This window comes from Notamacropus eugenii, chromosome 5, assembly GCF_028372415.1.
Source record: "Notamacropus eugenii isolate mMacEug1 chromosome 5, mMacEug1.pri_v2, whole genome shotgun sequence".
NCBI classification, from domain to species: domain Eukaryota; kingdom Metazoa; phylum Chordata; class Mammalia; order Diprotodontia; family Macropodidae; genus Notamacropus; species Notamacropus eugenii.
Genome location: NC_092876.1, coordinates 49,053,558 through 49,079,914, shown reverse-complemented (window position 1 = coordinate 49,079,914; position 26,357 = coordinate 49,053,558). Strand labels below are relative to the sequence as shown.

At 42.7% G+C, this 26,357-nt stretch overlaps 2 protein-coding genes across 6 annotated transcripts in view; one reads left to right on the top strand and one right to left on the bottom strand.

The window, feature by feature from the left end:
• NMNAT1 (nicotinamide nucleotide adenylyltransferase 1) overlaps window positions 1-9,335 on the bottom strand; it is a 42,874-nt gene extending 33,539 nt beyond the window's left edge. Inside the window, exon 1 of the mRNA XM_072608806.1 lies at window positions 9,216-9,335. The gene's annotated coding sequence lies outside the window, so the exon portion shown is untranslated. The remainder of the gene's footprint in view (window positions 1-9,215) is intronic.
• LZIC (leucine zipper and CTNNBIP1 domain containing) lies at window positions 9,234-26,136 on the top strand. 5 transcript variants are annotated; one of them, XR_011966995.1, is made up of 8 exons: window positions 9,330-9,454; window positions 15,367-15,501; window positions 20,499-20,634; window positions 20,921-21,019; window positions 22,514-22,609; window positions 23,621-23,702; window positions 24,235-24,408; window positions 25,534-26,136. XR_011966995.1 is itself a non-coding variant. In XM_072608807.1 (8 exons), exons 1-7 carry the CDS (start codon window positions 9,378-9,380, stop codon window positions 24,291-24,293), a joined length of 684 nt encoding a protein of 227 aa, XP_072464908.1. In that variant the 5' UTR covers window positions 9,330-9,377; the 3' UTR covers window positions 24,294-24,326; window positions 25,534-26,136. The 5 variants fall into 5 exon arrangements, 2 of the variants coding, with proteins under 2 accessions (XP_072464908.1, XP_072464910.1); XR_011966996.1 differs by having other exon boundaries at window positions 24,235-24,419; XM_072608807.1 differs by having other exon boundaries at window positions 24,235-24,326.
• The last annotated feature ends 221 nt before the right edge of the window (window positions 26,137-26,357 follow it).

Genomic DNA, 26,357 nt, shown 5'->3' with positions numbered 1-26,357 from the left:
CAATACTGTTTCAAGAACAACCCTGGGTGATTAAATCATTGTGACTATTATAAATATCCAAATTAACTACAGAGGGCTTACGAAGTAAGATGCTGTCCTGTATCCAGAGAAGGAAGTGATAAATAGAGGTGTGTATACAATGATTCCACACACATGTACACACATATACACACACACACATACATTTATGTTTAATGGTAGCCATCACTGGAGCAAGGGGAGAAATGGAAAAAGAAGTTACATGATTGTTATATGTTTAAAAAGAATAGCATGATAAATGTAGCATCTGTCATTGTAAGCAGCTCTCAGGCAAACTAAGGATGGAATAAAGGCAAAAGAGAAAGAGGGCTACATGACCCCCTTAACATCACCCTGACCCATGAATGACTTCTTACGACATCTTTAGTACATGTTATCTGAGTCCTGCTTTAATAACATTGCAAAACATTGTAACAGTGCATACAAGTACAAAACACTCTTTATAGAAATAGAAAGACCTAAATAAATGGAGAAATCTTAATTGCTCCTGAGTAGGTAGAAGCCTGAGTAGGTAGAAGCAATATAATAAAAGCGATACAAACTCTCAATTTGGTATGAAAATCTATCTTACACTACAGGAAAGTAGGGGAAAAGAGGATAAGTGGGGTGGGGGGATGATAGAAGGGAGGGCAAATCAGAGGAGGGATAATTAGAAGTAAATACTTTTGGGGAGGGACAAGGTCAAAAGAGAGAACAGAATAAATGGGGGGGCAGGATAGGACGGAGGGAAATACAGGTTGTCTTTCACAACATGACTATTATGAAAGTCTTTTGCATAACTACACATGTATGGACCATATTGAATTGCCTGCCTTCTCAGTGGGGATGGGTGAGATGGGAGGAAGGGAGAGAAGTTGGAACTCAAAGTTTTAGGAATGAATGTTGAAAATTATTTTTGCATGCAACTGGGAAATAAGAAATACAGGTAATGGGGTATAGAAATCTATCTTGCCCTACAAGAAAAGAGAGAAGATAGGGATAAGAGAAGAGAGGGGTGTGATAGAAGGGAGGGAAGGGGTAATCAGAATGCACAATGTCTTGGAGTCGGGGGAAGGGAGAGATGGGGAGAAAATTTGGAACTCAAAATCTCATGGAAATGAATGTTGAAAACTAAAATTAAATAAATTTTTTAAAAATGATACAAACTAAGCCAATTTACTTATTCATTACCATATACCAATCAACTACTAAGGCATGACATAACTTATATGGAGGAGCAAAAGGTCAAGAATCTCAAGAGAATAATGAAAAAGAGGAAGAAAGGAACTTGATGGAGCCAGATCTCAAACCATACTACATAGTATTAATCCTCAAAGCAATTTGGTGCTAGTTCAGAAACAGGAAGGTCAGTTAGTGAAAAAGATTAGGCATTCAAAATGCAGAAACAAATGAACACAATAGGGTAGTGTTTGATAAACCCCAACTACTGGGGTCAGGGCTTACTATCTGACAGATACTGGATAAAACTGGATAGTAAACTAGCAGAAATTAGACATATAAAAACATTTCATATGATATATCAAGATAAAGTCCAAATGGATACATGACTTAGACATAAAAAGCAACAGGATAAGCAAATGAAAAGAGCAAAGAAGAAATTACCTTTCAGCTCTATGGATGGGGAAGAATTAATGACAAAACAAGGGACAAAAAGGATCAGCTGATAAAATGGGTAATTTTGACTATATAACATTTTAGAGTTTTGCAGAAACAAAACCAATGTGGCTACAATTAGAAGGGAAGCTGATAAGCAGGAAAAAAATCTTTGGGATATCCTCTCAGTCATTGCTGGCAAGATTCTTGCCAGGGTCCTCCTTAACAGCTTGATCCTTTACTGGAAAATGGTCATCTACCTGATAATGAGTGTGACTTCAGAAAGGGCTGAGCAAAAGTCGGTATGGTGTTGGCTGCCCAACAGCTCCAGGAGAAATGCCAAGAGCAGAATAGAGGTCTGTACACAATGTCTGTCAATCTGAACACGGTCACTGATATTGTCAGTCACAAGGGCTTGTGAAAAATTATGTCAAAATTTGGTTGCCTGGAGAAGTTCATCAATATTTTATGTCAATTTCATGAACGCACACTGGATAATGGGCAATGCTCTCAAGCTTTCCAGTTACTGATGGAATGCAGCAAGACTTGCTCCCATGCTTTTTAGCACGTTTTCAGCAATGTTGTCAGATGCCTTCAATGAAGATGAACATATCACCAACATCAGCTACCATACTGATGGTAAATTATTTAATTTGAGAAAGGTACAAGCCAAGACTAAAGTAGAAGGAGTTAGCATGTGATTTTTTTATTTGCAGATGACCGTGCACTCAGTACAGCCTCTGAGACTGTATTGCAACAAAGTATGGTCGATTCTCTGCTGCTTGTGCTCATTTTGGTCCAATAATTAACACCAAGAAAACAGGTTCTCCACCAGCCAGCATCACCACAACATCCATCCATGAATCCAACAAATGGAGAAATCTGACTACTGTGGATAAGTTCATTTCACTTGGCAGTATACTTTTTAGGGATGTAAACATTGACAACAAGGTTGATCCACACATTGCCAGAGCTAGCTCAGTGTCTGGGAGGAAAGCGTGGGAAAGAAGAGGTACTTTCTGCCTACCAAAATGAGTCTATAGAGCCATTATGCTGACCTCACTGTTGTATGCCTGTGAAACCTGGACAATCTACCCACACCATGCCAGGAAACTGAATTGATTCCATTTGAATTGTCTTAGGAAGATTTTGAAGATCATCTAGAAAGACAGCAGACACTGAGGTCCTTCCTCAAGCTAAACTGACAAGAATTCAAACTCTCCTTCAGAAAGTAATGTTGTTTGAATATCAAATGTACCTTTGCCTAAAAGACTATCTTATGGAGAACTGAAAAAAGGCAAGCATTCACATGATGGTCAGAAAAAGTAATAAAAGGTCACTCTCAAGGTCTCTTTGAATAACTTTGGCATTGATTGTGTGACGCTAGAGATACTGGCACAAGGACATCCAGCATGGTGTGCCTGTATCAAAGAAGGCACTGTGCTCTATGAGCAAAGCAGAACTGAAGTAGCTCAAAAGAAACAGGAGATGTGCAGATTTAGAGACATCTGATCAGCCACAGTTGGACACACTGTACCTTGACTCCAAGATAGTGATGTTATTTTGGTCCTCTTTGAGAACGAAGGATGACACCCAACCATTTGTTATAAGGGTTTTAGTTTTGTTTTTATTTATTTTTCAACAGAGGGGAGTGGGTTAGAGGGAGAGAAAATCAATTTTTGTTAATTGACAAAAGTAAAATTTAATTTTAAAAATCATTTTTAAAAGTTTGTTTGTACAATCAGATCACTGACTTGTCAGAGCAGAGCACAGATCAAAATTAATATAAAGCACGATATATAGCCTGCAATGAAAATAACTACAACATGCCCTATTTAAATGTCATTGATAGTAAAAAAAGGAAATATATACAGGAAAAGGATGTCAAAACCAATTATAATCATTTCAAACAGAAATTTACTAATATAAATCAATTGCTATTAATGAGACCAAAAGTTTAAAAATTATTGTAGCAAATACTTGACTTTCTTGTCAAGTAGACAGAGACGCAGCCAAAGGCCAAAGCTGATTTAAAATATTAACTTGTTTGTTAAATATTACTGAGAAAGATGGTAGAAGATAATGATCTAAAGTAATTGTCTCATTAAAAAAAAGCAGTAGAAAGAAAAATCACTTTAAAGAAACTTTATAGAAACTAAGCGAAGTTACCTTGAAGGCATTTGAGAATGGAACCAGAAAAAAAGATAACAGAAGACAGAACATATCTGCAAACAATTTTATAACAAATTCTTTATACCACTCAAAAACTGTAGCCAATATCCAAACTCTAACATTTCAGAGTTAGGTATACTTCTAGAGAATACATATATGAAAACAAATATGGGAAGAGCTGCTATAATAGACCAAATATACAGAGTTCTGTGCGAGAGATAACACAATTTTTTTAAGGTATTTAAGTCCCAAAGATACAAAAGGTCTGGGGGGAAAAAAGACAAAAAACAAAAAAAGCCTCAGATAGCATTGTTAGTTAAAATAAAAAAGATCAAGAGAATATCAGCAACGATTGATCCATGTGACTACTATCTCATCCACATGAAAGTTTTGTGAGAATATACAAATTTATTAAGGCAACCTAGCTAAAGATATCAGAAGAGAAGAAAACAGGTAGGCTTTCACAAGCAATATCCCACTCCAGATCACATCTTTATCATCACACAATTGACTGGGAGGCGTAGAGAGTACAACATTCCACTGTATTTACTGTTTTGTTTTGGCTTTTTTTTTAACTTTTTCTAAGAAAGTAGTTAATTCCATCGAACACAACTCTGCTGATATCCCTTGAAAGATATAGTAATGAAGATAATCTCTCATGACTCTCCAATTATTACCATTACATTTAACATAAAATAGGCAGACATATGTTTATCATTATTATGGAAGTAATCCAATGCTAAATCCAAGTTGAAGAGGGATTCCTTACAGACAATGAGGTCCTTCAGACGCTTCTTTTTGCAGGTGATATTGCCTCATGCTCCAGAACAATGAATATAAAATTGCTTACTGTCAAGATTGAGATAAGCAATTGAATGAAGAACCCATAAATCTCCTCCATCAAGATACACAAACAAACATCTATATATCCATTAGATTACATATGGATTATGATATATATATATAAATAGATCATATCTAATACACACACTGCAAATGGACAAAGAATTAGGCACAAAACAGAAGAGTGGCAGCAGTGAGTATGCTACACCACATCACCCATGAGGAATAACAGGAAAAGCAGCATAAGAAGGGCATCAAAAAGACACGTGAGGGGAAAAAGACCGACTGGTCATGTGGGATAGCCAGTAAACAGGCTTCAAGTAACATTGCTTGAGATGTTAGATGAAAATGATAGATGGTGAATGGGTGAACATGTCCCCTGCGGTCAAACAAGATCAGCAGCAGGCATGAATGGGCTGTGACCTGAATCACTGAAGAGAAAACTCATTTCGATGAGATCAAAGATTCATTTCAGTATGAAATATATATTTTAAACACTGTATTCAATCACTAAAAGCAGAAGCCACACTGATGGGTTCACTGAAACACTCAAGTATGGAGCCACTGTGGAAGTTTATCCTTTATTAAAATACATCTTAAGTTTCCTTTAAAAATATTGACTGAAATACCAGAAGAAGATGGAATGAGGAAGAGAATTTCTCCTCCCTGAATCATCTAAAACTTGTATCCACCCCTCCGCTAAGAAAAGACTCCTTCTGAAGTCAAGGAGAAAAGAAAATCGAAGTAAGGACAGGAGAAAGTCAAGGCAAGAACATGTTTTCTTTGCCATCCACTGATTAGCTTCTCCCTTCAAATTGATAACCCAGTTACCCCCTTGTCATATAAAACTGTTGCCAGGGAACCTGCAAGACTCAGATAAGCTGTCATTACGAAAAGAGTTTTGAGGAGGGGGGGTGTGCTCTTCCTTTCCCTTGTTTCAAAGAACTTGCAGGCTAATGAGCCTTCTCTCACTACAAGAAAGTCATTCTGTGAAGGTTTTGGGACATGAACACCTCTGGCATCTGTGATCACAGGATTTAGAACCAGAAGGGACCTCAGAAATCCTATCCATCACCAGTCAATTAACCAGCACTTATTAAGCAGCAGACCCTGGGATAAATGCAGGGGATTCAATGATAAAACTTTAGTTGCTCACCTCTAGAAGTTCACATTCTAACAGAGGAGACAACTTGTACATAAGTATAAATACTATATGTAAAAAACTGGGGGAGGAAGGCACTAGAAACTGGTGGAGTCAGGAAAGACTTGCAGAAAGAGGTGCTTCGGTGGAATCTTGAAGCAATCCAGGGATCCCAAAAGGCAAAGGTGAGGTGGCAGTGCATTCTGGGAGGCAGTTCATGCAAAAGTATAGAGATAGAAGACGGACTTCATACATAAGGACCAAGAAGAAGGCCAGTTTGTATAGAATGTACAATGCAGGAAAAATCATATCATAGACATATATATAATAAAACCAGAAAAGACAGCCTGGGCCCAAGTAGTGAGGGACTTGAAATACCAGAGGACTTTCTACTTCATCCAGAAAGCAGCAAGGAAACAAGAGAGCACACTGGGCAGGGGAGTGACACAGTCAGACCCAGGAGATCACTCTGACAACTCGTGGAGGACAGACAGGAGAGCAGAGAGGCTGGAAGCAAGAAGACCAATTAGGAAGCTGCAGCAAGAGTTCAGAAGTGAGGTGTTTAACCAGGGAGCTAGCTCTGTGGATGAAGAGAAAGGGATTTGAGGAGGCAGAAACAACAAGATGTGGTAACTGGCTGGATAGGTCGGGGAGATGAGAATGAGGAGGCAAGGTCATCCTTGGGGGCAAGGGGCATCCTACCCCCCCTCATTTTAGAGATGAGAATCAGAGGCTGCAATTGCTTAATGACTTGCTTATGGTCATACAGGAAAAAAAGGTCAGAGGAAGGATTTGAACTCAGGTCTCTCATAACTCTAATTCCAGTCCTATTTCTATAGCTACATCTTACAGCATAAGAAAATCCTCTGTACCTTCCCAAGGAGGACTTCCTTAGCAGGCCAAGATTTTCAAAACATCACTAGACCTGATTGCTGATCATTCCACTACTTGAATTAACCCTGTCCATGTCATGCAGTTGACATGAATAGTTCGCGAAATTAACTTCTTAATTAGGCGTGACCTATTGCTTCCTTCCTGAGCCAATACTTACAGGAAATAGTGATTCATTCAGAACACAGACAATGTCACAACCACCAACATGGATTGTAGGGCCACCCTGGCTAAGCCCCCGCTTCTAACAATTCCATATTCTCTCCCAAAGCCAACTCGACGCACATCACTTCAAAGTAACACTTAAGTAACAAATGTGCATTTGGGGGATTTGTTTTTACACTTTAATGTGTAATGACACATTGTATCATAAAGTCAATCCATCACTTTTTAAAATTACTTTCTGTTTCCTTCCTAGAGACCTGGGTTTCACTTCTGATTCACTGACTGAGGTGGGACTTACATGTTATTCAGTCTCTCCAAGCAAGCACTAGGCCACATCCCTTAATCACTCTTTAACTCTTCACAATTTTAACATCTTGTATTTTTCTAAAGGATCCCTCATTTCCTCAGCAGGATTCAGATCCACTGAATCTTCAGCTAAATAGAGATTAACAATAATAACTGACATTTATAACAGTGCTTCCATGTCCGCAGTGTGGTTTACACTCCTCTCCCCCATACACATACATTTCTATCTCCCCTCACTGTCTTAACTTTTTCTATCTGTGCTTTATTCAACTTTTCTCTGTCTCCCCATACCCTCAAGTGTCTTATATTCTATCCCTCTCTCTCCTCTGCTGTTTCCATTCCTGTCTCCCTGTGTCTCTTCCATCTCTGTTCTACATATATTTTCATCTGTGCCTCAAAACAACTTCCAGAGGTAAGTGTGACAATCATTATGATCCCCATTTTACACAGAAGGCAGCTGGTGCCCAGAGAAATCTAAGAGCCCCAACAAATCCTAGCAAGTTGTGGGAGGCTTCCTTAGAGAGGCAGAACAGTTTGCCCAAAGTCTGAAAGCAGGAATTCTGGATGCTGTGCCCAGAATGATCTTCACTATGCCAGGCAGATTCTATAATGGCTCTCCCATCATCAACAGATGTAATCGGAGGCAGCTAGGTAGATAGAGCACTAGCCCCAGACTCAGGAGGGCATAAGTTCAAATATGACCTCAGATACTTGACTCTTACTACCTGTGAGACCCTGGGCAAGTCACTTAACCCAGATTGCCTCACCCCAAACAAAAAAAAAACTCCAGATGTAATTGTATTGTATGAAGGGGAAGTCCTGCCCCCCCATTGCGGGTACCAAAGCAGCCACTTGGTAACTTGTAGATCTTCTCAAGAACACACACAACAAAGCTGGTCGGCATTCTTAAAGAGAGTGCTGGGGTGTACTCCCAAAACGTTTCCAGACATTCCCCAGCTCCTGGTGCTTTCTCCTCCAAATTACTGATGGAGTACAAGCCCAAGCCAAGACCCTTGGATCTGGAGGGCTTCTGTCCCATTTGTCTGCAGGGCCCTGAAAACTCTGGCCTTGAGGAGGAGGGCTCCTTGGATTCCCCTTCCATTTCTCCCAGCCCAGATGCTCCCTATCTTATCACCATTCAACATTCTCTTCCTAGGATCCTAGCATCCTTTTGATATTCCCAACTACTTAGCATTCTCTTAAAGTCCAGGTTGCCCAGCCTGGATGGTGGATCATCTGGACTCCCCAACAGCCCCATCAGGATTTCTCCCTGGGACCCCAGGCTACTTGGGGACACCTGGATTCTTCCCTCAGACTTTTCTGTATATAAGTTCCATCCCCCCTCCATGAAGGCGCTGAGGTTTAATCCAGCTCGGGCTCTGTCTAGCTGAGATTCTGACTGGCCGCTTGTCACTAGGAGGGTTACAAAAGGTGAGGCTCCTTAAGAGTCAACCCAGTATGGCGCCTCTTTAATAAACTTTGTTTTCTTTGGCTTTAAGAAGGCTTCTGCGGAATTCATTGGTGCAGGACCCCGGCGTGTTGGTATTTTGGGGTACTGCACCCCAAACCTCAACCTTCCCACCTATTTTTGTTTACATGGATACACCTCACTCTAACGGAGGCCAAGCTCTTCCAGGGGAGGGCCTCCTACGCTTCAGTCCTGGTATCCCAACCCACCCACCCACGTGGGGACAGGAGGCCCCGGGCTCTAGGCCGCCTCGGACGCGCCCTGGCGGGGGCATCCGCCCCATCACCCCCGAGCTCTAAAGCTGTCAATGGACCGGACCGGGTCGGAAGGGCGGACCGGGCCGGGCCGGAGGGGCTGACCGGACCCGGCCCAGCCTCGAGGCCGAAGGACTAACGACAAGTCCAGGCCCGAGGCCCCACACTACGTCGGAAGCGCCAGCTCCGGCAGCCCACGCCCTGGCGTCTCCAGCGGGGGCGTAACGGAAACGGCTGCCCTCTCGGCGCTTACACTCCACTCTGGCCGCGCCGCTGATTGGACGGCGGCTTGGCCCCACATCCGGGCTCAGAGAAGAACCTTCTCAACACTCCCCCATCTCACCTCGGCGGCCTGCACAGCGGCGGCTGCGGCGAAGGCGACGGCTGCACCTAGAGTTCGGATTGGGCTCTAGGGCCCCGAGGCGGTTTACCCCAACATAACCACAGCGGCAGGGGGGCGGGCCTTCTAGTCATTGGCTGCCCCGCCGGAAGTGTGTGAGCGCGCATGCGCAGGAAGAAGCGGGGCGGGGCCTGCTCCGGCCTGCCTTCCCGCTCCGGTGACCGTCGGACTGGGGCCTTCAGGTAGGCGGGGCCGGGGTTGACTGAATGGGCCGACAGCCGGGGACCCCATTCCCCCCTGTGCCCCTGGCCCTGAACCATTCCCGGCGCAGTACTTCCCTGCCCTGTGGTCCGAGACAGAACCTCCGGAGGGCGGCGGGAGAATACGACGGGCCTGTTCTCTGGACTCCACATTCCGTCTCCCATCTCCGCGCTTTTACCCAGGCTGGCTCCCATGCCCGGGGCTCCTTTCCCTCCGCTCCTTCTTCCTTTCTCCTTGTAGCACTGTTGGGGGTGCATGCGGTACCACCCCTATGGAGTTTAAGCTGTTCAGAGGAAGGGGACTGTCTCATTTTCGTTGTTCGTACACAACTGGCGCTTAATACTTGTTTTTGTCGGAGTCGGAGACCTGCTCTTGAATCCGGGCTCTGCCACTTAGCATCTGGGGGAACCTTCTCCTTCACATTTGCGAAAAGAGAGGGTCAGGCCTGTGAGGGTCTCTTCCAGCTCCTTAGTCCCTGGAGGTCAAGTCTGGCCTCAAATACCCCTAGCTGGGTGACCCTGGCCAAGTCACTTTCTGCCCGCCTCAGTTTCCTCATCTGTAAAATGGGGATAATAACATTGCCCACCTCCCAGGATTGTAGTGAGGCTCTACCTAGGGAATAATGAGCACAGTGCTTGGCACGTGGTTATTGTTCAGTCCCGTCACTCTTACGGACCCATTTGGGCTTTCCTTGGAGCCCTTTGATGGTCCGTTTTCCAGCCCATTTTACAGGTGAGGAAACTAAGGCAAATAGGGTCAAGCAGCTTCCCCAAGGTCACACAGCTGGCAAGTGTTTGAGGCTGGATTTGAACACAGGAAGAGGAGTCATTCGGACTCCAAGCCCGGCACTGCCCACCTAACTGCCCTGGCATATAGTAAGAGCTACATAAATATGATGGGATAATAATAGTAATTATTGTTATTGCTAAGATAGAAGAGGCTTTACCTTTGTGCTGAGTAGGATGGGAGGTGTAGTGTTAGATAAAAGGAGGAGCACAGTCCACTCCCTCCCTTATTCCCCTGCTGACCTTAGACGCATCTATATTAGGTAAAACCTAAGATTTAGAGCTGGAAGGAACCTTAAGAAGTGCATATGGTCGTCAGCCTCCTGTCTTTTTATCTCTTCCCTTGCCATAGCCATCCCGTACCTTTTTTTCTAGCTTCATTGCAGCCTTGAATGACTCCCTGTTTTCCCCAGACTTGTATTGTGGTCTCACTTTCCTCCCTTCAGAACCTTCACTGGGATTAAGTCCTTCAGTTTTACCTGTGTCCTTGGATCCCTTATTCCTTTGTCCTCTCCCTGGATGGCTCCAGGTTCCACCTTTACTGCTTTTGTTCTAGTCAGTGATAGGGGAAGTCAGAGGATCCAGCCAAGTGGGCTGGGAAGCATCAAGCTTGAGGATTCAGTAAAGCAGATGTGGGCCCTGCCTGCCTTCAGGGAGCTGACATTTTAATGAGAGAGATGACTGGTACATAGATGGGTACAAAGCAGATACTAGGCAACATTGGAGCAGAAGGCGTTAGCTAGCCTGTGGGAGAAAAAGAAAAGGCTGTGGCAGAGCTGAGTTTTGTTTAACACTGTTACAACAATTAGTTCCTTTTAAGCTGAGAGGTCAGTATAATGGTTCCCTAAGGTCCACTTGATTTTCTACTGTTTAATTTTAAGTATTTTGTTTTAGATGAAAAGTTCTGAGTTGTCACCATCTCTCTGAGTGCCTAATTAGGAAAATTCCCAACACGAAGGCACTGTTTTGAGTTCTTTGTCTAACCTTGCATTTTTATATCTCTCTAGTTCACATCTGGCCTCTTTGTATTTGTGGCAAAATTCAGTTTACTAGAAACATTTAGGTAACTAAATCACAGATTGCATTATAATGTTTTTGGATAGACACTCTTGGGGGAGGGTGGTGGAGGGCAAGATAAGATGGGGAAAGAACTTCACTTTTCTTGAGACTTAGCTCAGGCCAAGTCTAAGGCATAGGTGGAGCTCTCCACACCGTCTCCTCTCTCTGCCTTAGTCCTATCTGCTCCTCAGAAGTGTGGTCAGGCTTGCTCAGGCCTCTTGAATCTGGCCCCTTAGGATCTCACCCTCCAGTTCTGAGATATGTCCTTCTTTTGAACAGATTGCATAAGAAGTGACTCACTTTCACACAATGATTTTGACTTGGTCCATAAGCATGTATAAAGTGCCTGCTCCTGTGCTAAGCAGGAGATGCAAAGAAATGGTTTTCTGAAGCACAGATCTGACCATTTCGCTTCCCTTCTCAGCAGATTGCATTGGGTCCCTCTGACCTCAGAGATCAGATATAGACTCCTTTGACATTTAAAGCCCTTCTGACCTTTTCAGACGTGGTGGTCAGTCCAGCCCCACAGGGCACTCTCTTGCCCTTCTCACTGCAGCTCTTCATGTTGCCTGTCCCCCATGCCTACGTGTCAGCTTGTTTTTTTCCTCCTTCCTCACTTCTGCCTCTTAGAATCCATTATTCAGGACTGAAACCAAGGGCCATCTTGTGCTGGAGGCGTTTGATGCCCCCAGCTGTTGGTGTCTTTCCTTCAAGGTTGTACTTATTTTGTGTGTATCTGTTACCTATCTGGATGTGTTCGTGATATCTCCCCAGGAGAAGGTTCTTGAGAGCAAAGATTATTTTCCTTGAAGCATGGTGTAGGGGCAGTGATGTGGCTCAGTGGATAAAGCACTGGCCCTGGAGTTAGTCAGGAGGACCTGAGTTTAAATCCAGCCTCAGACACTAAGTAGCTATAAGACCCTGCGCACTTAACTCCCCTGTTTGCCTCAGTTTCCTCATCTATAAAATGAGCTGGAGAAGGAGATGTCAAAGCACCCCAGTATCTTTGCCATGAACATCCCAAATGAGGTTATGGAGGGTTGGACACAACTAATCAACTGTAAACAGGTGCCAATAAATGCTTATTGACTAATGAATCTGCAAGGTCGCCACTTCTCTTGGTGACCTTTTCTCAGCCCTCTTCCTTCTCGTCCTTTCTGGCACATTTGACCCTGATGACTCTGCCTGACTGCTGAGCTCTCTTCCCTGCGTTTTTGGTTCTCTGACTCCTTTTCTGACCTGTCCTCATCATCCATGTCCTTTGCCCCTGTGGCCATACCCTGGGCCCTCTTGGTGCTTCCTTCTCTCTTGGTGATTTCCTCGTGAAGCCGGCTGCCACCTCTGTGCCTCTGCCTCCTTGCTGCATATTCAGTCTTCTGTCTCCTGAGGTCTCGTCTCCAGCCATCTGCTGGGCTTGTCCTCCCCACATCCCAGCCCACGTTTCTCAAAGTCAACACATCCAAAACATCTTTTTTTCTTTCCCCTAAATCCACCCTTCTTCCTGATTTTATTCCTATTGTTGGTGATTGTGGTGTGTAACCTCAGCTTTATCCCTGAATCTGCACCACCCAGGTCTAATTAGCTGCCAGCTCTTGTACAGTCTGCCTTCTTAACACTGTTGACATCTGGCCTTTTTCCTTTACACTCCTTGCCCATATCCTCCTCGATCTCTCCTCTCCTGAAACATTACAGTAGCCTCCTCATTGGTCTCTCCACTCTATAATCCATCCTCCCCTCTAAGCTGTCAGATTGATGTTCCTAAGATTCAGCTCTGACCGTGCCACTTCCCTGCCTCTAGAACCTTCAGTGACTCCCCATTGTCTCTGGGGTAAAGCACCAGCTTCATGGTCTGACCTGAGCTGGTTACAGGTCCTGACCTTCCAGCCAAGCTTGTCTCCTTGCTATTCACTGTAGGCAGCTGCCATCTTCTCGCCTTTCTTTGTGCCTTGACCTTGGGACTCAGTCTCGGTGCTCCCCTTCTTACTCCTCTCAGCTCCCTTCAGGTTTTTGTGCTTCCTTCCAGAGGCCTTTCCTGATTTGTTCTGTTTATGGCTCCCTGCCAGGCCACTTTGTTTTTTATACATAATATGTGTGTAGGTACGTAAAATAGTATATATTTTATTTTTTGGTGCGTGTCTATGTGTATGTGTGCAAAAATGTCCATCTCCTGACCCCTCCCTACCCCCAATACAATGTGAGTTCCTTGAGGGCAAGAATTATCTCTTTCATAGTTGTATCCCTGACAGGGCCTGGCACACAATAGGTTCTTAATAAATGCTTATGGATTGACTGACTGTAGTGTAGCACCCTTAAAATAAAACCACAGAATAATCTTCTCTCTCCTTTTGTCTCTGCTTACATCCTGTGGCCTCTCTCTTTCTTTGCCTGTTAAAAGCCTACCTTTTCAAGCCCAGTCAAAATGTTGCCTTTATTAGGAAGCTTTCCCTATTGTTAATGACCACCCACCCCCATATATAAAACTTTGTTTTAGCACTCTAATGTGTTGAACACTGCCACTACTTTCGAGCTTAGGTCAAGGATCAGGCCTTGAGGCTTCATGTGGTCCTCTAAGTACTCAAGTGCAGCCTCTGACTGAATCCAGACTTCACAGAGCAAATATATGGCCTCAAGGCCCAGGTTCCCAACCTCTTCTAAAGCCTCCAGTGCCTGCTTAGCGCAGTTCTCTGTGTGTTGAAATAGATCCCTAAATGGTGGTGGTTATTCATCCAAATCCCTTGTACTCAATTAACCCTTCCCCTCCTCTTCCACCATCCTAGAGACCAAGGAGCCCAATTTCAGTTTGATTTCAGTACAACCTGGAAGGTCTTTTAATGAAAGGCTGCCATTTGTTGGCTCCAGGGAGAGGCTACCAGAAGATAAGAAACCGACAGGCTTGGAAGTGAGTGGTCAGTCCCCCTGAGGTCCTAAGGAACAATTTCTCAGGGTTTGAGATTCAGATGAAGCCAGTGGGCATCGGACAAGGGTCTGACACCTGAGACTTAGGCAGGTGTGATGCTTTAGCTCAGCAGGTTATTTTAGAAAGTCAATCTTGGGGTGCTGCTGAAAGTTGTAATACTTTCACTGAGTACTAGGGGGTGCCCTTGAATTGCTTTCGTCTGAGTCAGTCTAGGTCAGAAATATTTCATCATTTAATTCAATAATAATAATAATAGCTACTATTTGATAAATAATTGTTAAGGGATTCCAAAAAGAGTCCTGAGATTGATTCAGGAAATTCAGGTATTGATCCTTTATGCCTTTTATCCAGACTTTTGGTTTCATTAAGTAATTCATTAATAAGTGGAGTAGGAAATGTACATTTCTAGACATAACAGATTGTGCCATATGTAGCTATAACGTTTCAATATAGGTTTGACTGAGATTGTCCTCATTTACATATTGGCATAGGTACTGATTGCTCTAATGCAGATTTTTAAAAGCTCAAGTAAAAAAATGGATTTTTAATTATAAACTTCAGAGTAATATTGAATCAAGTCTCCTGATTTGAGCTCTCATTTCTAACCTACCTAACAAAGGCATACTCAGCTGAAGTCCATCCTTTCTAGAATGACTTTGGACAGGTTACTTAACATGTGTCTGAGATTCTCCATATGTAAAATGAATGGGTTGGAATAGATGGGCTCCCCAGCCCATTTGAGCTCCAGATCTTTCTGAGGCCCTCTCATGTATAGGAACACATGAAGTTCTTTAATAAATTGTCTGTGAATTGGTATTTTGTGTACTTTGTTTTATGCAGTGAGTACCTTGAATGTGTATGAATTCAGTTTATATAAACTCAGCCAAGCCAGTTTATCAGTCCTGTTATGAGGACTGACTTACCTCATTCCACAGACTTGGTGTCCCAGTCTTTTTCTGGAGGCGGGTCTCTTTTGTCTCTGGTATTCAACTCTTAGCACCCCGGTTTGCATTCTTTGTTGATTGACTCCTTGAAACTTATTTCCCATAAACAATAACAGGAATCACTTAGCTAATTTTAAATTTAATTCATATGTAAGATTGCTCTGATCCACTTTGTTCTCATTTTCTAGGTACTTTTATCCATTTTTTTATGAAAAAATTAAAATGGCTTCTAGAGGAAAGACAGAAACAAGTAAATTAAAACAGAACTTAGAAGAACAGTTGGACAGACTAATGCAACAGTTACAAGATCTGGAAGAATGCAGGTAATGTTAATAAGATTTTGCATTATTACAAGGAAAAAAACTGTTAGCTCCCCAAACTAAGACTGTAAGCTACTTGAGGGTAGGAACATGGTACCTGAACAGGGACATAGTAGAGAAAGTCCAGAGAATCAGAGATGAAGCCCTGACTGGCCTAGGTGTCTTTTAATGGAAGCTCTGAGAGGAAACAGAGATTCCTCCTTGGGGAGGAATAAGGAGCGAAGGACCAGGGATATGGAGTGATTATAATATGAGATTTAGGTAGGTTATAGATAATCTTTGTCATCTCATTGACTCCTGTGCCTTGAATTATCACCTCTACAGAAAGCCACCCCTAATCTCATTCTTGACCTCTATTCCCCAGACAGAATGGGGAACCGCTGTCTGTGCCTCCTCCTGGATAATCTGTAGAAATCTCAGCTCACTAGGTCCAGAGTGGAAGACATTTTCACCCTTAAACTTGCCCTCTTTGGACTTTCCTCTTCCTTTTGAGGGCACTGCCATCCTCCCAATCACCCAAGTTGATAATACTGGAGTCATCTTTGACTCTTTCCTCTCCCCTTTCCTTGATTCCATCCAATCATTTGCTGAGTCTTATTGATTTTTCCCTCACAACATCTCTTATATCCATTCCGCTTCTCTTCCTGCATACCCACCACCCAAGTTCAGATCCTCCTCATTTCTTACCTGAAACACCATAGCAGCCTTCTCATTGGTTTCTCTGCTTCCATCATTTTTGGACAATCCATTTTCCACACAATGTTCACAAATAGTCAGTAGCTCCTAATTACTTAGAGGATAAGCTCTTTCATGTGGCATTGAAGGCCCTCCATAGCCTGACTCCCAACAAACTTTCTAGCCTTAGCCTTATTTCTTAGCACTCTACATACCAGCCAAACTGGACAATCACTGTTTTCTGAACTCAGCATTCACCTGCTGCTTGGTGTATTTGTGTCCAAGCCCTGCCTCCTCATCTCCAGCTCCCAGAAGCTATGTTTCCCTTTAAAGCTTAGTGCAAACCCCTCCTCCATCCCCTTTCATTCTCATCTATAAGTCTCTAAATACTTCCCTCCTCAGTCATTGCGTCTTGAGGCTCTGCAGCTCCTATGAAGCCCACTTCCAACACCAGCTCCTTCAGGAAGCTTTTGGTGATTCTCCTTTGTGCTTCCAACTTTTCCCCTAGGATCTCACATAACAACACTTTCTCCTTTTCAGATACATTGCATTCTGTTTACCTGTGTCTGTCATGTCCTTCTCCTAGATGGTCAGCACCATTAGGGCAGTGACTGCTTTTTGTCTACATATTCTAGTTTCCTCTGGCCTGGCACTCTCGGTGGACACTTAAGAGAGAGTTATTGAATTGAGAGATCTTTTTTTTAAGATTAAATTTTACTTTATTTTTAGACCCTTGTTCACTCCCTCCTACCCCGAATTGAGAAAGCAAGAAAAATAAACCCCTTGTTACAAGCATGTAGAGTCAAGCAAAACAGGCCATGTCCAAAAACATATTCCTCAGTCTGCCCTCTGAGTCCATCCCCCCTCTCTCAAGAGGGGGGTGGCATGTTTATAATCTCTCAGAGTTGATTGTCTCTACTATATTGCAGTTATCATATAAATTGTGTTCCTGGTTCTGCTTACTCTACCCTACATTAGTTCATACAGGTGTTTCTGGGTTCCCTCTCTTTCATCATTTCTTGGAATACAGTATTTGAACTGACTCATTATTTCTACAAGTAATAATGTAGATGCCAGTCCCTGGCTCCAGGTACCCTAATTGTCAGATATTATTATACTAATAATAAAAGCTTTCATTTGTACAGTATTTTAGAAAGCATTTTCATGTGTTATTTCACTAAATCTTCATATCAACGCTGGAGAGAGAGCTGGATTTGAAGTCACAAAACTGGATTCAAAACCCAGTTATGCCACTTATTCCCTGTGTAACTTTGGGCCCTATTCTCTGTCTGTGAAAAATAAAAATGTTATATTAGATCACCTTTAAGGTCTCTTCCAGCTGTAAATATATGATCTTTTTCCTTTTTTTAAAAATGTTAATTTTTTTTTATTTTGAGTTCCAGATTCTCTTCCCGCTACTCCTTACCCCAGCCATTTGATATAAGGCAAGCAGTGTGTCATTATACAAGTAAAATCATACAACACATGTTTCTATATTAGCCATGTTGCCAGTAGAGGTGGGGGGGAGAAAAAGATAAAGAAAATGGAAAAAAATTGCTTCAATCTTCACTTAGAGTTTATCAGATCTCTCTTTGGAGATGGATAGCATTTTCCTTTTTTTCCAATTTATTAATTTATTTTTAGTTTTCACCATTTGCTTCCATAAGTTTTAAATTTCTCCCCCTCCCTTCCCAAGACAGTATGCAATCTGATATGGGCCCTAAACATACATTCCTGTTAAACATATTTTCACATTAGTCATGTTGCATAAAAAAATTATAATGAGTGGGAGAAACCATGAGAAAGAAAAAACAAAACAAAAAAGAAAATGGTCTGCTTCCCTCTGCATTCCAACTCCATAGCTCTTTCTCTGGATGTGGATGGTATTTTCCATCATGAGTCCTGTAGAACTGTTTTAGGTCTTTGCATTACTGAGAAGGGCCACGTCTATCAAAATCAGTCATTGCATGCTTTGGCTGTTACTGCATACACTGTTCTCCTGGCTCTGCACACTTTGCTCAGCGTCCGTTCATATAAGTCTTTCCAGGTTTTTCTGAAGTCCTCCTGCTCATCATTTCTTATAGCTCAGAAGTTTCCATTACATTCATACACCACAGTTTCTTCAGCCATTCCCCAACTGATGGGCATCCCCTCAATTTCCAGGTCTTGGCATTTTCATCATGAATCCTTTGGAATTATCTTAGATCATTCTATTGATCAGAGTAGCCAAGTCTTTCACAGTTAATCATCATTACAATGTTGCTGTTGCTGTGTACAGTGATCATCTGGTTCTCATTTTACTTTGCATCAGCTCATGTAAGTCTTTGAAGGTTTTTCTGAAAGCATCCTGTTTGTCATTTCTTGTAGCATATTATTATTCCATCACAATCCTGTACTACTGCATGTTAGCCGTTCCCCAATTGATGGGCAGTCCCTCAGTTTCCAATCCTTTGTCACCACAAAAAGGACTGCTATAAATATTTTTGTATACATAGGGCCTTTTTCTTTTTATCTGCTCCTTTTGGTGTGTAGAGCTAGTAGTGGTATTGCTGCGTCAAAAAGTATGCATAGTTTCATAGCCCTTTGACCATATTTCCAAATTGTTCTCCAGAATGATTGGACCAATTCAGAACTCCACGAACAGTACACTATTGTCCCAATTTTTCCATATCCCCTCTAGCATTTGTCATTTTCCTTTTCTATCATGTTAGCCAATTTGATAGGTATGAGTTGTTTTAATTTGCATTTCTCTAATAATTATTTAAAGCATTTTTTCATGTAACTACTCATAGCTTTGATTTCTTCCTCTGAAAATTGCTTATTCATATCTTTTGACCATTTATCAATTAAGGAATGGATCTTATTTTTCTACTTTTGGCTCAGTTCCCTACATATTTGATAAATGAGAAAGCTTTATCAAAGAAACTTGCTATAATAATTTTTTCCCAATTTCCTGCTCTCCGTCTAATTTTGGCTGCATTGGTTTTATTTCTATAAAACCTTTTTAAATTTAATATAATCACAATTATCCATTTTACTTCCCATGAACTTCTCTATTGCTTGTTTAGTCACAAAATCTTTTCTTATTCATAGATCTGACAGGTAATTTTTTCATGCTCCCTTAATTTGCTTATATCATCCTTTATGTCTAAATTGTGTACCTATTTTGACATTATCTTGGTATATAGCGTGAGATGTGGGTCCATGCCTAATTTCTGCCAGCTTGCTTTTCAGTTTTCCTCACAGTTTTGTCAGATAGTGAGTTTGCCCCCAAAGCTTGGTTTCTGGGTTTATCAAATGCTAGATTACTGTGGTCATTTACCTGTGTATATTGTATACCTCATCTATTCCACTCCATTTCTTAGCTAATACCAGATTGTTTCAATGATTACCACTTTGTAATATAGTTTGAAATCTGATATTGCTAGGCCCCTTTCCTTCACATTATTTTTCATTGGTTCCCTTGATATTCTTCCAGATGAGTTTTGTTGGTTTTTTTTAAGCTCTATAAAATAATTCTTTGGTAGTTTGATTAGTATGACACTGAATAAGTAAATTAATTTAGGCAGATGGTTGTTTTTATTACATCAGCTTGGCCTACCCATGAGCAGTTAATATTCCCTAGTTGTTTAGATCGGTCCTGTGAGAAGTGTTTTGTCATTGTGTTCACATGATCCTTGGATTTGTCTTGGCAAGTAAATTCCCCAAGTAGTTTATACTGTCTGCAGTTATTTAAAATGAAATTTCTCCTTGTACCCCTTCCCGCTGGGTTTTGTTAGTAACGTATAGATATGCTAATGATTTATATGGCTTTATTTTATATCTTACAACTTTGCTAATGTTATTAATTGTTTCAGCTAGTTTTTCAGTTGATTCTGTAGGGTTCTCTAAATATACCATTGTATCATCTGCAGTCATAATTTCATGCCTCATCGATTGTTCTTAGTCCTTCAGTTTTTTTTCTAGAACAGTATTGAATAATAATGGTGATAAAGAACATTCTTGTTTCACCCCTGATCTTATGGAAAGGCTTCTAACTTATCCCCATTATAGATAATGCTTGCTCTTGGTTTTAGATAGATAGATTATTTTTTAAAGGTCCCCATTTATTCCTATGCTTCCTAATCTTATGGTTCCTTTTCAGCAGATTAGGAAATTGAGGTTCAGAGAAGAAAGCTGAATTGTCCCAACCACCCCCACCTTATAGCCAGGGGGACCAGATCCCCTTTGTCACTGCACTGCCTCCCTAGTCTACTCAGGATGCTTAGGTGAGAACTTTCTCTAGGTTGTCCTCTTACTGATGTGGGTTGTTACGTCTCTTTCAGAGAAGAGCTTGAAGCAGATGAATATGAAGAAACCAAAAAAGAAACTTTGGAACAGCTGGGTGAATTCAATGATTCGCTGAAAAAAATTATGTCTGGAAACATGACTTTGGTAGATGAACTTAGTGGGATGCAACTGGTAAGCTCTCTCAGGTGTTTGGAAGCATGTTTGAATTGAATTGTGTACATGTGCTTTTATTGGTATGGATTCTGGCCTATAACAATTGATTTCTGTGTATGTACCAAGCAAGACAGCCTGTGCTTCCAGAGGCTCCTGTCCCTTCTGTGGGAGAAGAGCTCTGCAGTGTCTAGTAAGCAAGCAGAAGACTGCCTCCATCAGTACAGAGAGCTACTGGGCTCTCATGGTCATTGAGGCATTCCTGAGGTAGATGTTGTCATGACTTTTTGTCTCCTTGTGCTTCCAGGCCATTCAGGCAGCCATCAGCCAGGCCTTTAAAACGCCAGAGGTTATCAGATTGTTTGCCAAGAAACAGCCGGGGCAGCTGCGGACAAGGTTAGCAGAGGTAAACAAAAATCTGAAATTGGTGTTTGTCCCTTTCTCCTACTCCCAGCTTCTCCCCAGTTTGATGTTCTCAGCTGTAGAAGGAGGCCTGTGGAGCTGACACCAGCACTTTCTAACTAATCTAATACCATGTTCCCCTCGTGGTCTTTGCTCTGCTCATGCCCCCCTCAGATGCTAACTCCTCCAGAAAGCCTAGCCTGACTTCATTAACCACTTTCCTTCCTTAGTCCTCTCGTGGTTCATTGTTTTCTAACTAATGCCCATAATCGTGTGATTTTGTGTATTGAAGCTATCTCTGTCTCTATGGGAGGGGCTCTTGATGCTGGGGTTTCCTGTCTTAACCCGTTACTAATCTGTAAGCTCCATGAGGACAGGGACTGTATCTTAGTCAAACTCTCTTCCTTAGCAACGTAACACAATGCTTTGCTCACATTAGGCACTTTATAAATACATTATTGTGTTTTGTTTCCTCCTTAAACCACCCAGTAATTAACTTTGTTGAGTAATAACTGTTGAAAATAAACTCTGGAAAGGGAAGAAGGTTAGGTGGATGGGGAAGATTTGAAAACAAAGACGATGTAAATACAAGATTTATCAGTAAACTATTTAAAAATGTACTCAAAAATAATGTCCCTTGGGATAGCTGGATGACTTAATGGAGAGAGCACCAGCCCTAGAGTCAGGAGGACTTGAGTTCAAATATGACCTCAGGAAGAACTTACTAGCTGTGTGACCCTGGGCAAGTCACTTAACCCCAATGGACTCAAAAAAATTTGACAACAATAATAATGATGTTCCATACCTCACAAAGAGAAAAGAAAACCCAGAACTTCTGCCAGCAGATCTTGGATATAATAAGATGACCTCGTCTCTGGAGTCTATCCCTCAGGCTAGAGTTCACAAGCTTTTCACTTAGGGAGCCCCTGTTGCAACTTCCATCAGTGAGAGATTAACAGTGTTACTTTATCCTTTGGCCACACCTCTCATCTAAAGAATCTCAAAGAGCATTACAAGTGTAATTGATGATAACCAAAAAGTATTCTGCTTGCTTTATGAAGACTTCAGTGTACCTGAGGTGTGAAAGCCAGTTGAGTTTTTGGCACCCGGGGAAAATTCAGTCACTATACGGATTTGAAATAAGTTCCAAAAGACTGGATTCCAAATTGCCCTTGTCAGATTCAGAGAGCACAGTTCAGCCACGTGAAATGAGTGACCAGGGATAGGTGTTGTCCTTCCCATAAGACTATCTTTCTGTGAATTCTCTACTCTTAGAAAACTGTAGCCCCCTCATGGGGGCTAGCAGGGCAGACCTTTTTCAGTCACTGCCATGTGCAGAGCCTGGCCCTGAAACAGCTCATCTTCACAAACAATTTATCCACAAAGTTTTTTTTTAGGTAGAACTGAAAACTTGATTGTTATGCTTTAAATATGTTTTTTATATGTTTTTAAAGAAGCTGCTTTGAGTACTTCCCCCTTGTATTTACATCCCTTTTAGATGGACAGAGACCTGATGGTTGGAAAACTTGAAAGAGATGTATACACCCAACAGAAGCTGGAGATACTGACCGCTCTGCGGAAACTTGGAGAAAAGGTACCACTCTCCCAAGGGTCAGTGCTTGTACGACAAAGGAAAATGTCAGCATTTTGTCCTAAAGTGCTAGATCTGTTGTCATAGTTTTCCTGCCTACGATTTTACTTCTGTGGGATAGAGGGGTTAGGGCAGGGGCGGGAAACCAGCGGCCTCAAAGTCACATGTGGCCTTCTAGGTCCTTGGGTGCAGCCTTTTGACTGAGCCCAAGTTTTATGGAACAAATCCTTTTATTAAGGGGATTTGTTCTGTGAAATTTGGAGTCAGTCAAAAGACTGCACTTGAGGACCTAGAGAGCCACATATGGCCTTGAGGCCATAGGTTCCCCATCCCTGGGTTAGGGAATAATACCCAGCCATTGTTGTTACTCCAGAAATATATAGCTATAGATAGCAGGTAGAGAGATAGAGACAGACACGGAGGGAGGGAGGGAGGACAGGAAGGAGGGAGCATTAGACCTGAACTGAGTCAGGAAAGGCTTGGGCTGGAGTCTTGCCTTAGGCCTTTAATGGTGGGGAGGCTGAGGCCTCAGCTCCCTGAGCTCTGTAACAGTTACCATAATGCCTGATCTACTTACCTAATGGGGGATTGAAAAGACTTAGTGAGATGCTGTAAGTACAAAGGTCTGACCAGCCCTAACTGAGGCACTAAATGACTGTCAGTTCGATGGGTCTGTGGCCACAGTCTGTTTCAATAAAACACCATGCAGTTGTGCTTAGCCATCCTGATTATTTCATAGAGACAGAACAGTAAGCACAGAGCTAACTCTGGATCTGGGCACCAAAGCCACTGACCGCAGCTCCATGCTGCTCCCCTGGGAGAAGCTTCCCAAGGGTCTGTCACATTGAACCAAAGCAGAGTCATGCATGTGTGCATGTGTGCGCACGCGCGCACACACACACACACACACACACACACACACACACACACACACGCACGCACCCATACCCATCTTACAAACCTAGGCTTACCATCCCAACCTCTTCATGGGCTATTTTTTCCTTTTTGAAATAGCTGACTGCCGACGATGAGGCCTTCCTGTCCACAAATGCTGGCGCTGCTCTCAGCCAGTTTGAGAAAGTTTCCACTGACCTTGGTGAGTCTCTGCTTCTTTCCCAGGTCCCAGGGTTGGTCACTTCTCTTTCCTGGTACAATGAGGCAAACCAGAGTCCCTTTCCCCAAGGGCAGCATCAAACCTAAATTGTTATCTTTACAACATTGATTTCATTTCCTTTCTTTCTCAGAGCTTCACTGGAGATGCTGCTGCTCTCTGTCTTCTCCTCTCGGGTCTTTTGACCACCACATATTCCCAGCATTCATGAGCACGTCACTGTAAAAGTGAAGTGGGCTAAACTATTTCACTTCCATTTTCCTCTTTCTGTGGCCCACATCTGGAGACTGGGAAGACCATTTCGTTGCCTTTCAAACAGTGAGGATTCCTGTCTCTGGAGTTCTTTTACCATAGTTGCATTATTTGAGGCTAGAATAGTGGGTTTAGAGTTGGTGAAGGGAGGTATAGGACGGGACTGCCCCAAAGCAGGCTGCTTCTGTCTAATGTAATAGATCTCAAGCTGCACACTCCTGAAGATGCCCTGGGTTGTTTATTATCTGCCTTCTTCCTTCCTCAGGTTCTGGAGATAAAGTCCTCGCTTTGGCAAGTTTTGAAGTAGAAAAAAACAAAAAATGATGAGCTGTGTAGAATCCCTGGGCACTGGTCACGGTACAAATGGCACATTTGTTTTCTACTGCGGATCTAAAGTCATCTCTGAGAACTCTAGAGAACTGGGAACCATGTTAACAGCGTGAGAAAAGCGTAATGGAGGCGTCCTCTGGCCCTGTCTGCCTGCTTCACTAGTGTGTGTGGGTGGTGGGAGAGAGAGGTGCTGCATAGCCAAATAGATGGTCTCATTAACGTACACACACACGCACACACGCACGCATCTTAACCTAACTTAGAAGGATCTGCCTGTAGAAGGGAGGAGGGTGCATTCTCACCACTAGGCTCAGTTTCTCTGTATGTCTCTGCTCTGCTTGAGTTCCTTGTTTGCTTAAGCTGATGGTGAATGGAGCCTAGAAGTATTAACAGCTTGTTTCCTTCTTCTGGCTGTCCCCTGTATTCTTCCCATATCCTTAGGGCTTCCCAGCTCAGCAGAGGTCTAAAGGAGTGAAATGATTTATTCAAAGTCAGTGCAGAGTCAGAATTAGAACCCAGATTTCCATATTCCCAGTTTATCTCTTCCTACTATCCCAATGCTGCCTACAGTGCCCTCTGAAAGTGGTGTCTATATTTATAGAGTCTTAACTCTATACAATTGAAGAATGGTATTTGTGGAAGCCTGGCTTTTCTGAAAACTATTCCAGCAAAAATCAGCATCCCAGCAGTATGAATGAAAGTCATTGTAGCTCTGAATTTTGAGCAGGGAACAATGGGGGCCCTGTTGGTGGGAGCCTCCTGGAGTTACCAAACCTCCTGCATTGTCTCACTGGGGAATCAATAGGAAATGGCATTGTGAGGCCTGCCCTCTGTGACCTGTGGTTGTAACCCTGGGCCACTAGACCCAGGAGCTGGGAGCTGCCCCTCCCCTCCTTAGTTTTCTAAGACTGGCATGAGCTGTCAGGAACAACACACGGATGCCCATCCTGCTGTGTTGGCGTTCGTGTGTGTGCGCTCTGCTCTTCCTCATTTCCTTGCCTGGTGCCATTCTTGATTCTCTGTTTCCCCTACTCAGTTTTCTTTGCACATCACACAAAGCATCAAATATCTGTGAAGCTTTCTGTGTACTTTAAACTGCTCTTTTGTTCATGGATGGGAATTCTGCCTTAAGTAGAAATTATGCCTTTTTTAGAACCAGCAATAGGAGTCATTGTTTTCTGAGGTTCCTGGTTTGTGACTTTCAGTCCTACTTACCTCCTGTCTTCCCTCACAGACACCCGATGAGGTTGTGGCTCACTGCACAGAAGCACCTGCTGATCGCCATCTCATGCTTCCATCTTCATCATTTCATGGTCATTCCACAGCAGTCTGCTTCTTTACCTGGTATCATAGCAAGAAAATGAGGAAATGGGCTCTGGGGACCTGGAGCCCAGCTTTTTGTTTTATTTTGTTTTGTTTTAGAACCGGGTCATGACCTTCCAGGACATAACTTGGCTTTAATCGTTTTGATCTTGAGTTTGATCCTGTGCATTTTGTTGCTGATTTTCCTTTCAAATGAACCTGGTTAGACAGCTGGTTGAAGTGGCCAGGTTTGTGATGTCCAGAGTAATGAGGCCCTGCGGCCTGTATGGCCCTTTTCAGAAGAGGCAAGAACTTGATCACTGGCAAGTGCCTCTTCCTAACTAGGACTTAGTGCTCCCCAGAGTCTGCTAGGGTGGAATGTAGTAGGAAATTGTGGGAGAAAGTGTGTACTGCATAATGGTTCTGTCTGTGCCATGGACTCTGCTGGGGATCTGGTGTTTCATGAAAGGAGAGACCTTCAAAAGTGAATCACATCCTATGCAAACCATAGTCATTAAATGATTTTCAAACTCTGGCCATTTTCTCTTTACTTATGTGTGTCTTACCCTTGTGTTATCAGTCATTTCTGGGGGAAGTGAGTCAGATTTTCTGTTAAAGGATGACTTGCTCCTTTGAAAGTTTAAATGTGACTAGAGCTTATACACACCTGCTACCATTGACTCAGGACCCTCATGTTGTGCACTTCCAGGTATCTCAGCTGAAGGAAGGCTTGCCCATATCATTCCCCAAATGGGC

Excerpts from the sequence above, each read along its gene's own strand:
- LZIC (XM_072608807.1), top strand. The coding sequence starts at position 9,378 with ATGCGCAGGAAGAAGCGGGGCGGGGCCTGCTCCGGCCTGCCTTCCCGC. Across the intron at positions 9,455-15,366 it reads CGTCGGACTGGGGCCTTCAG|GTACTTTTATCCATTTTTTT; the intron begins GTAGGCGGGGCC and ends CTCATTTTCTAG. Across the intron at positions 21,020-22,513 it reads TGCGGACAAGGTTAGCAGAG|ATGGACAGAGACCTGATGGT; the intron begins GTAAACAAAAAT and ends CATCCCTTTTAG.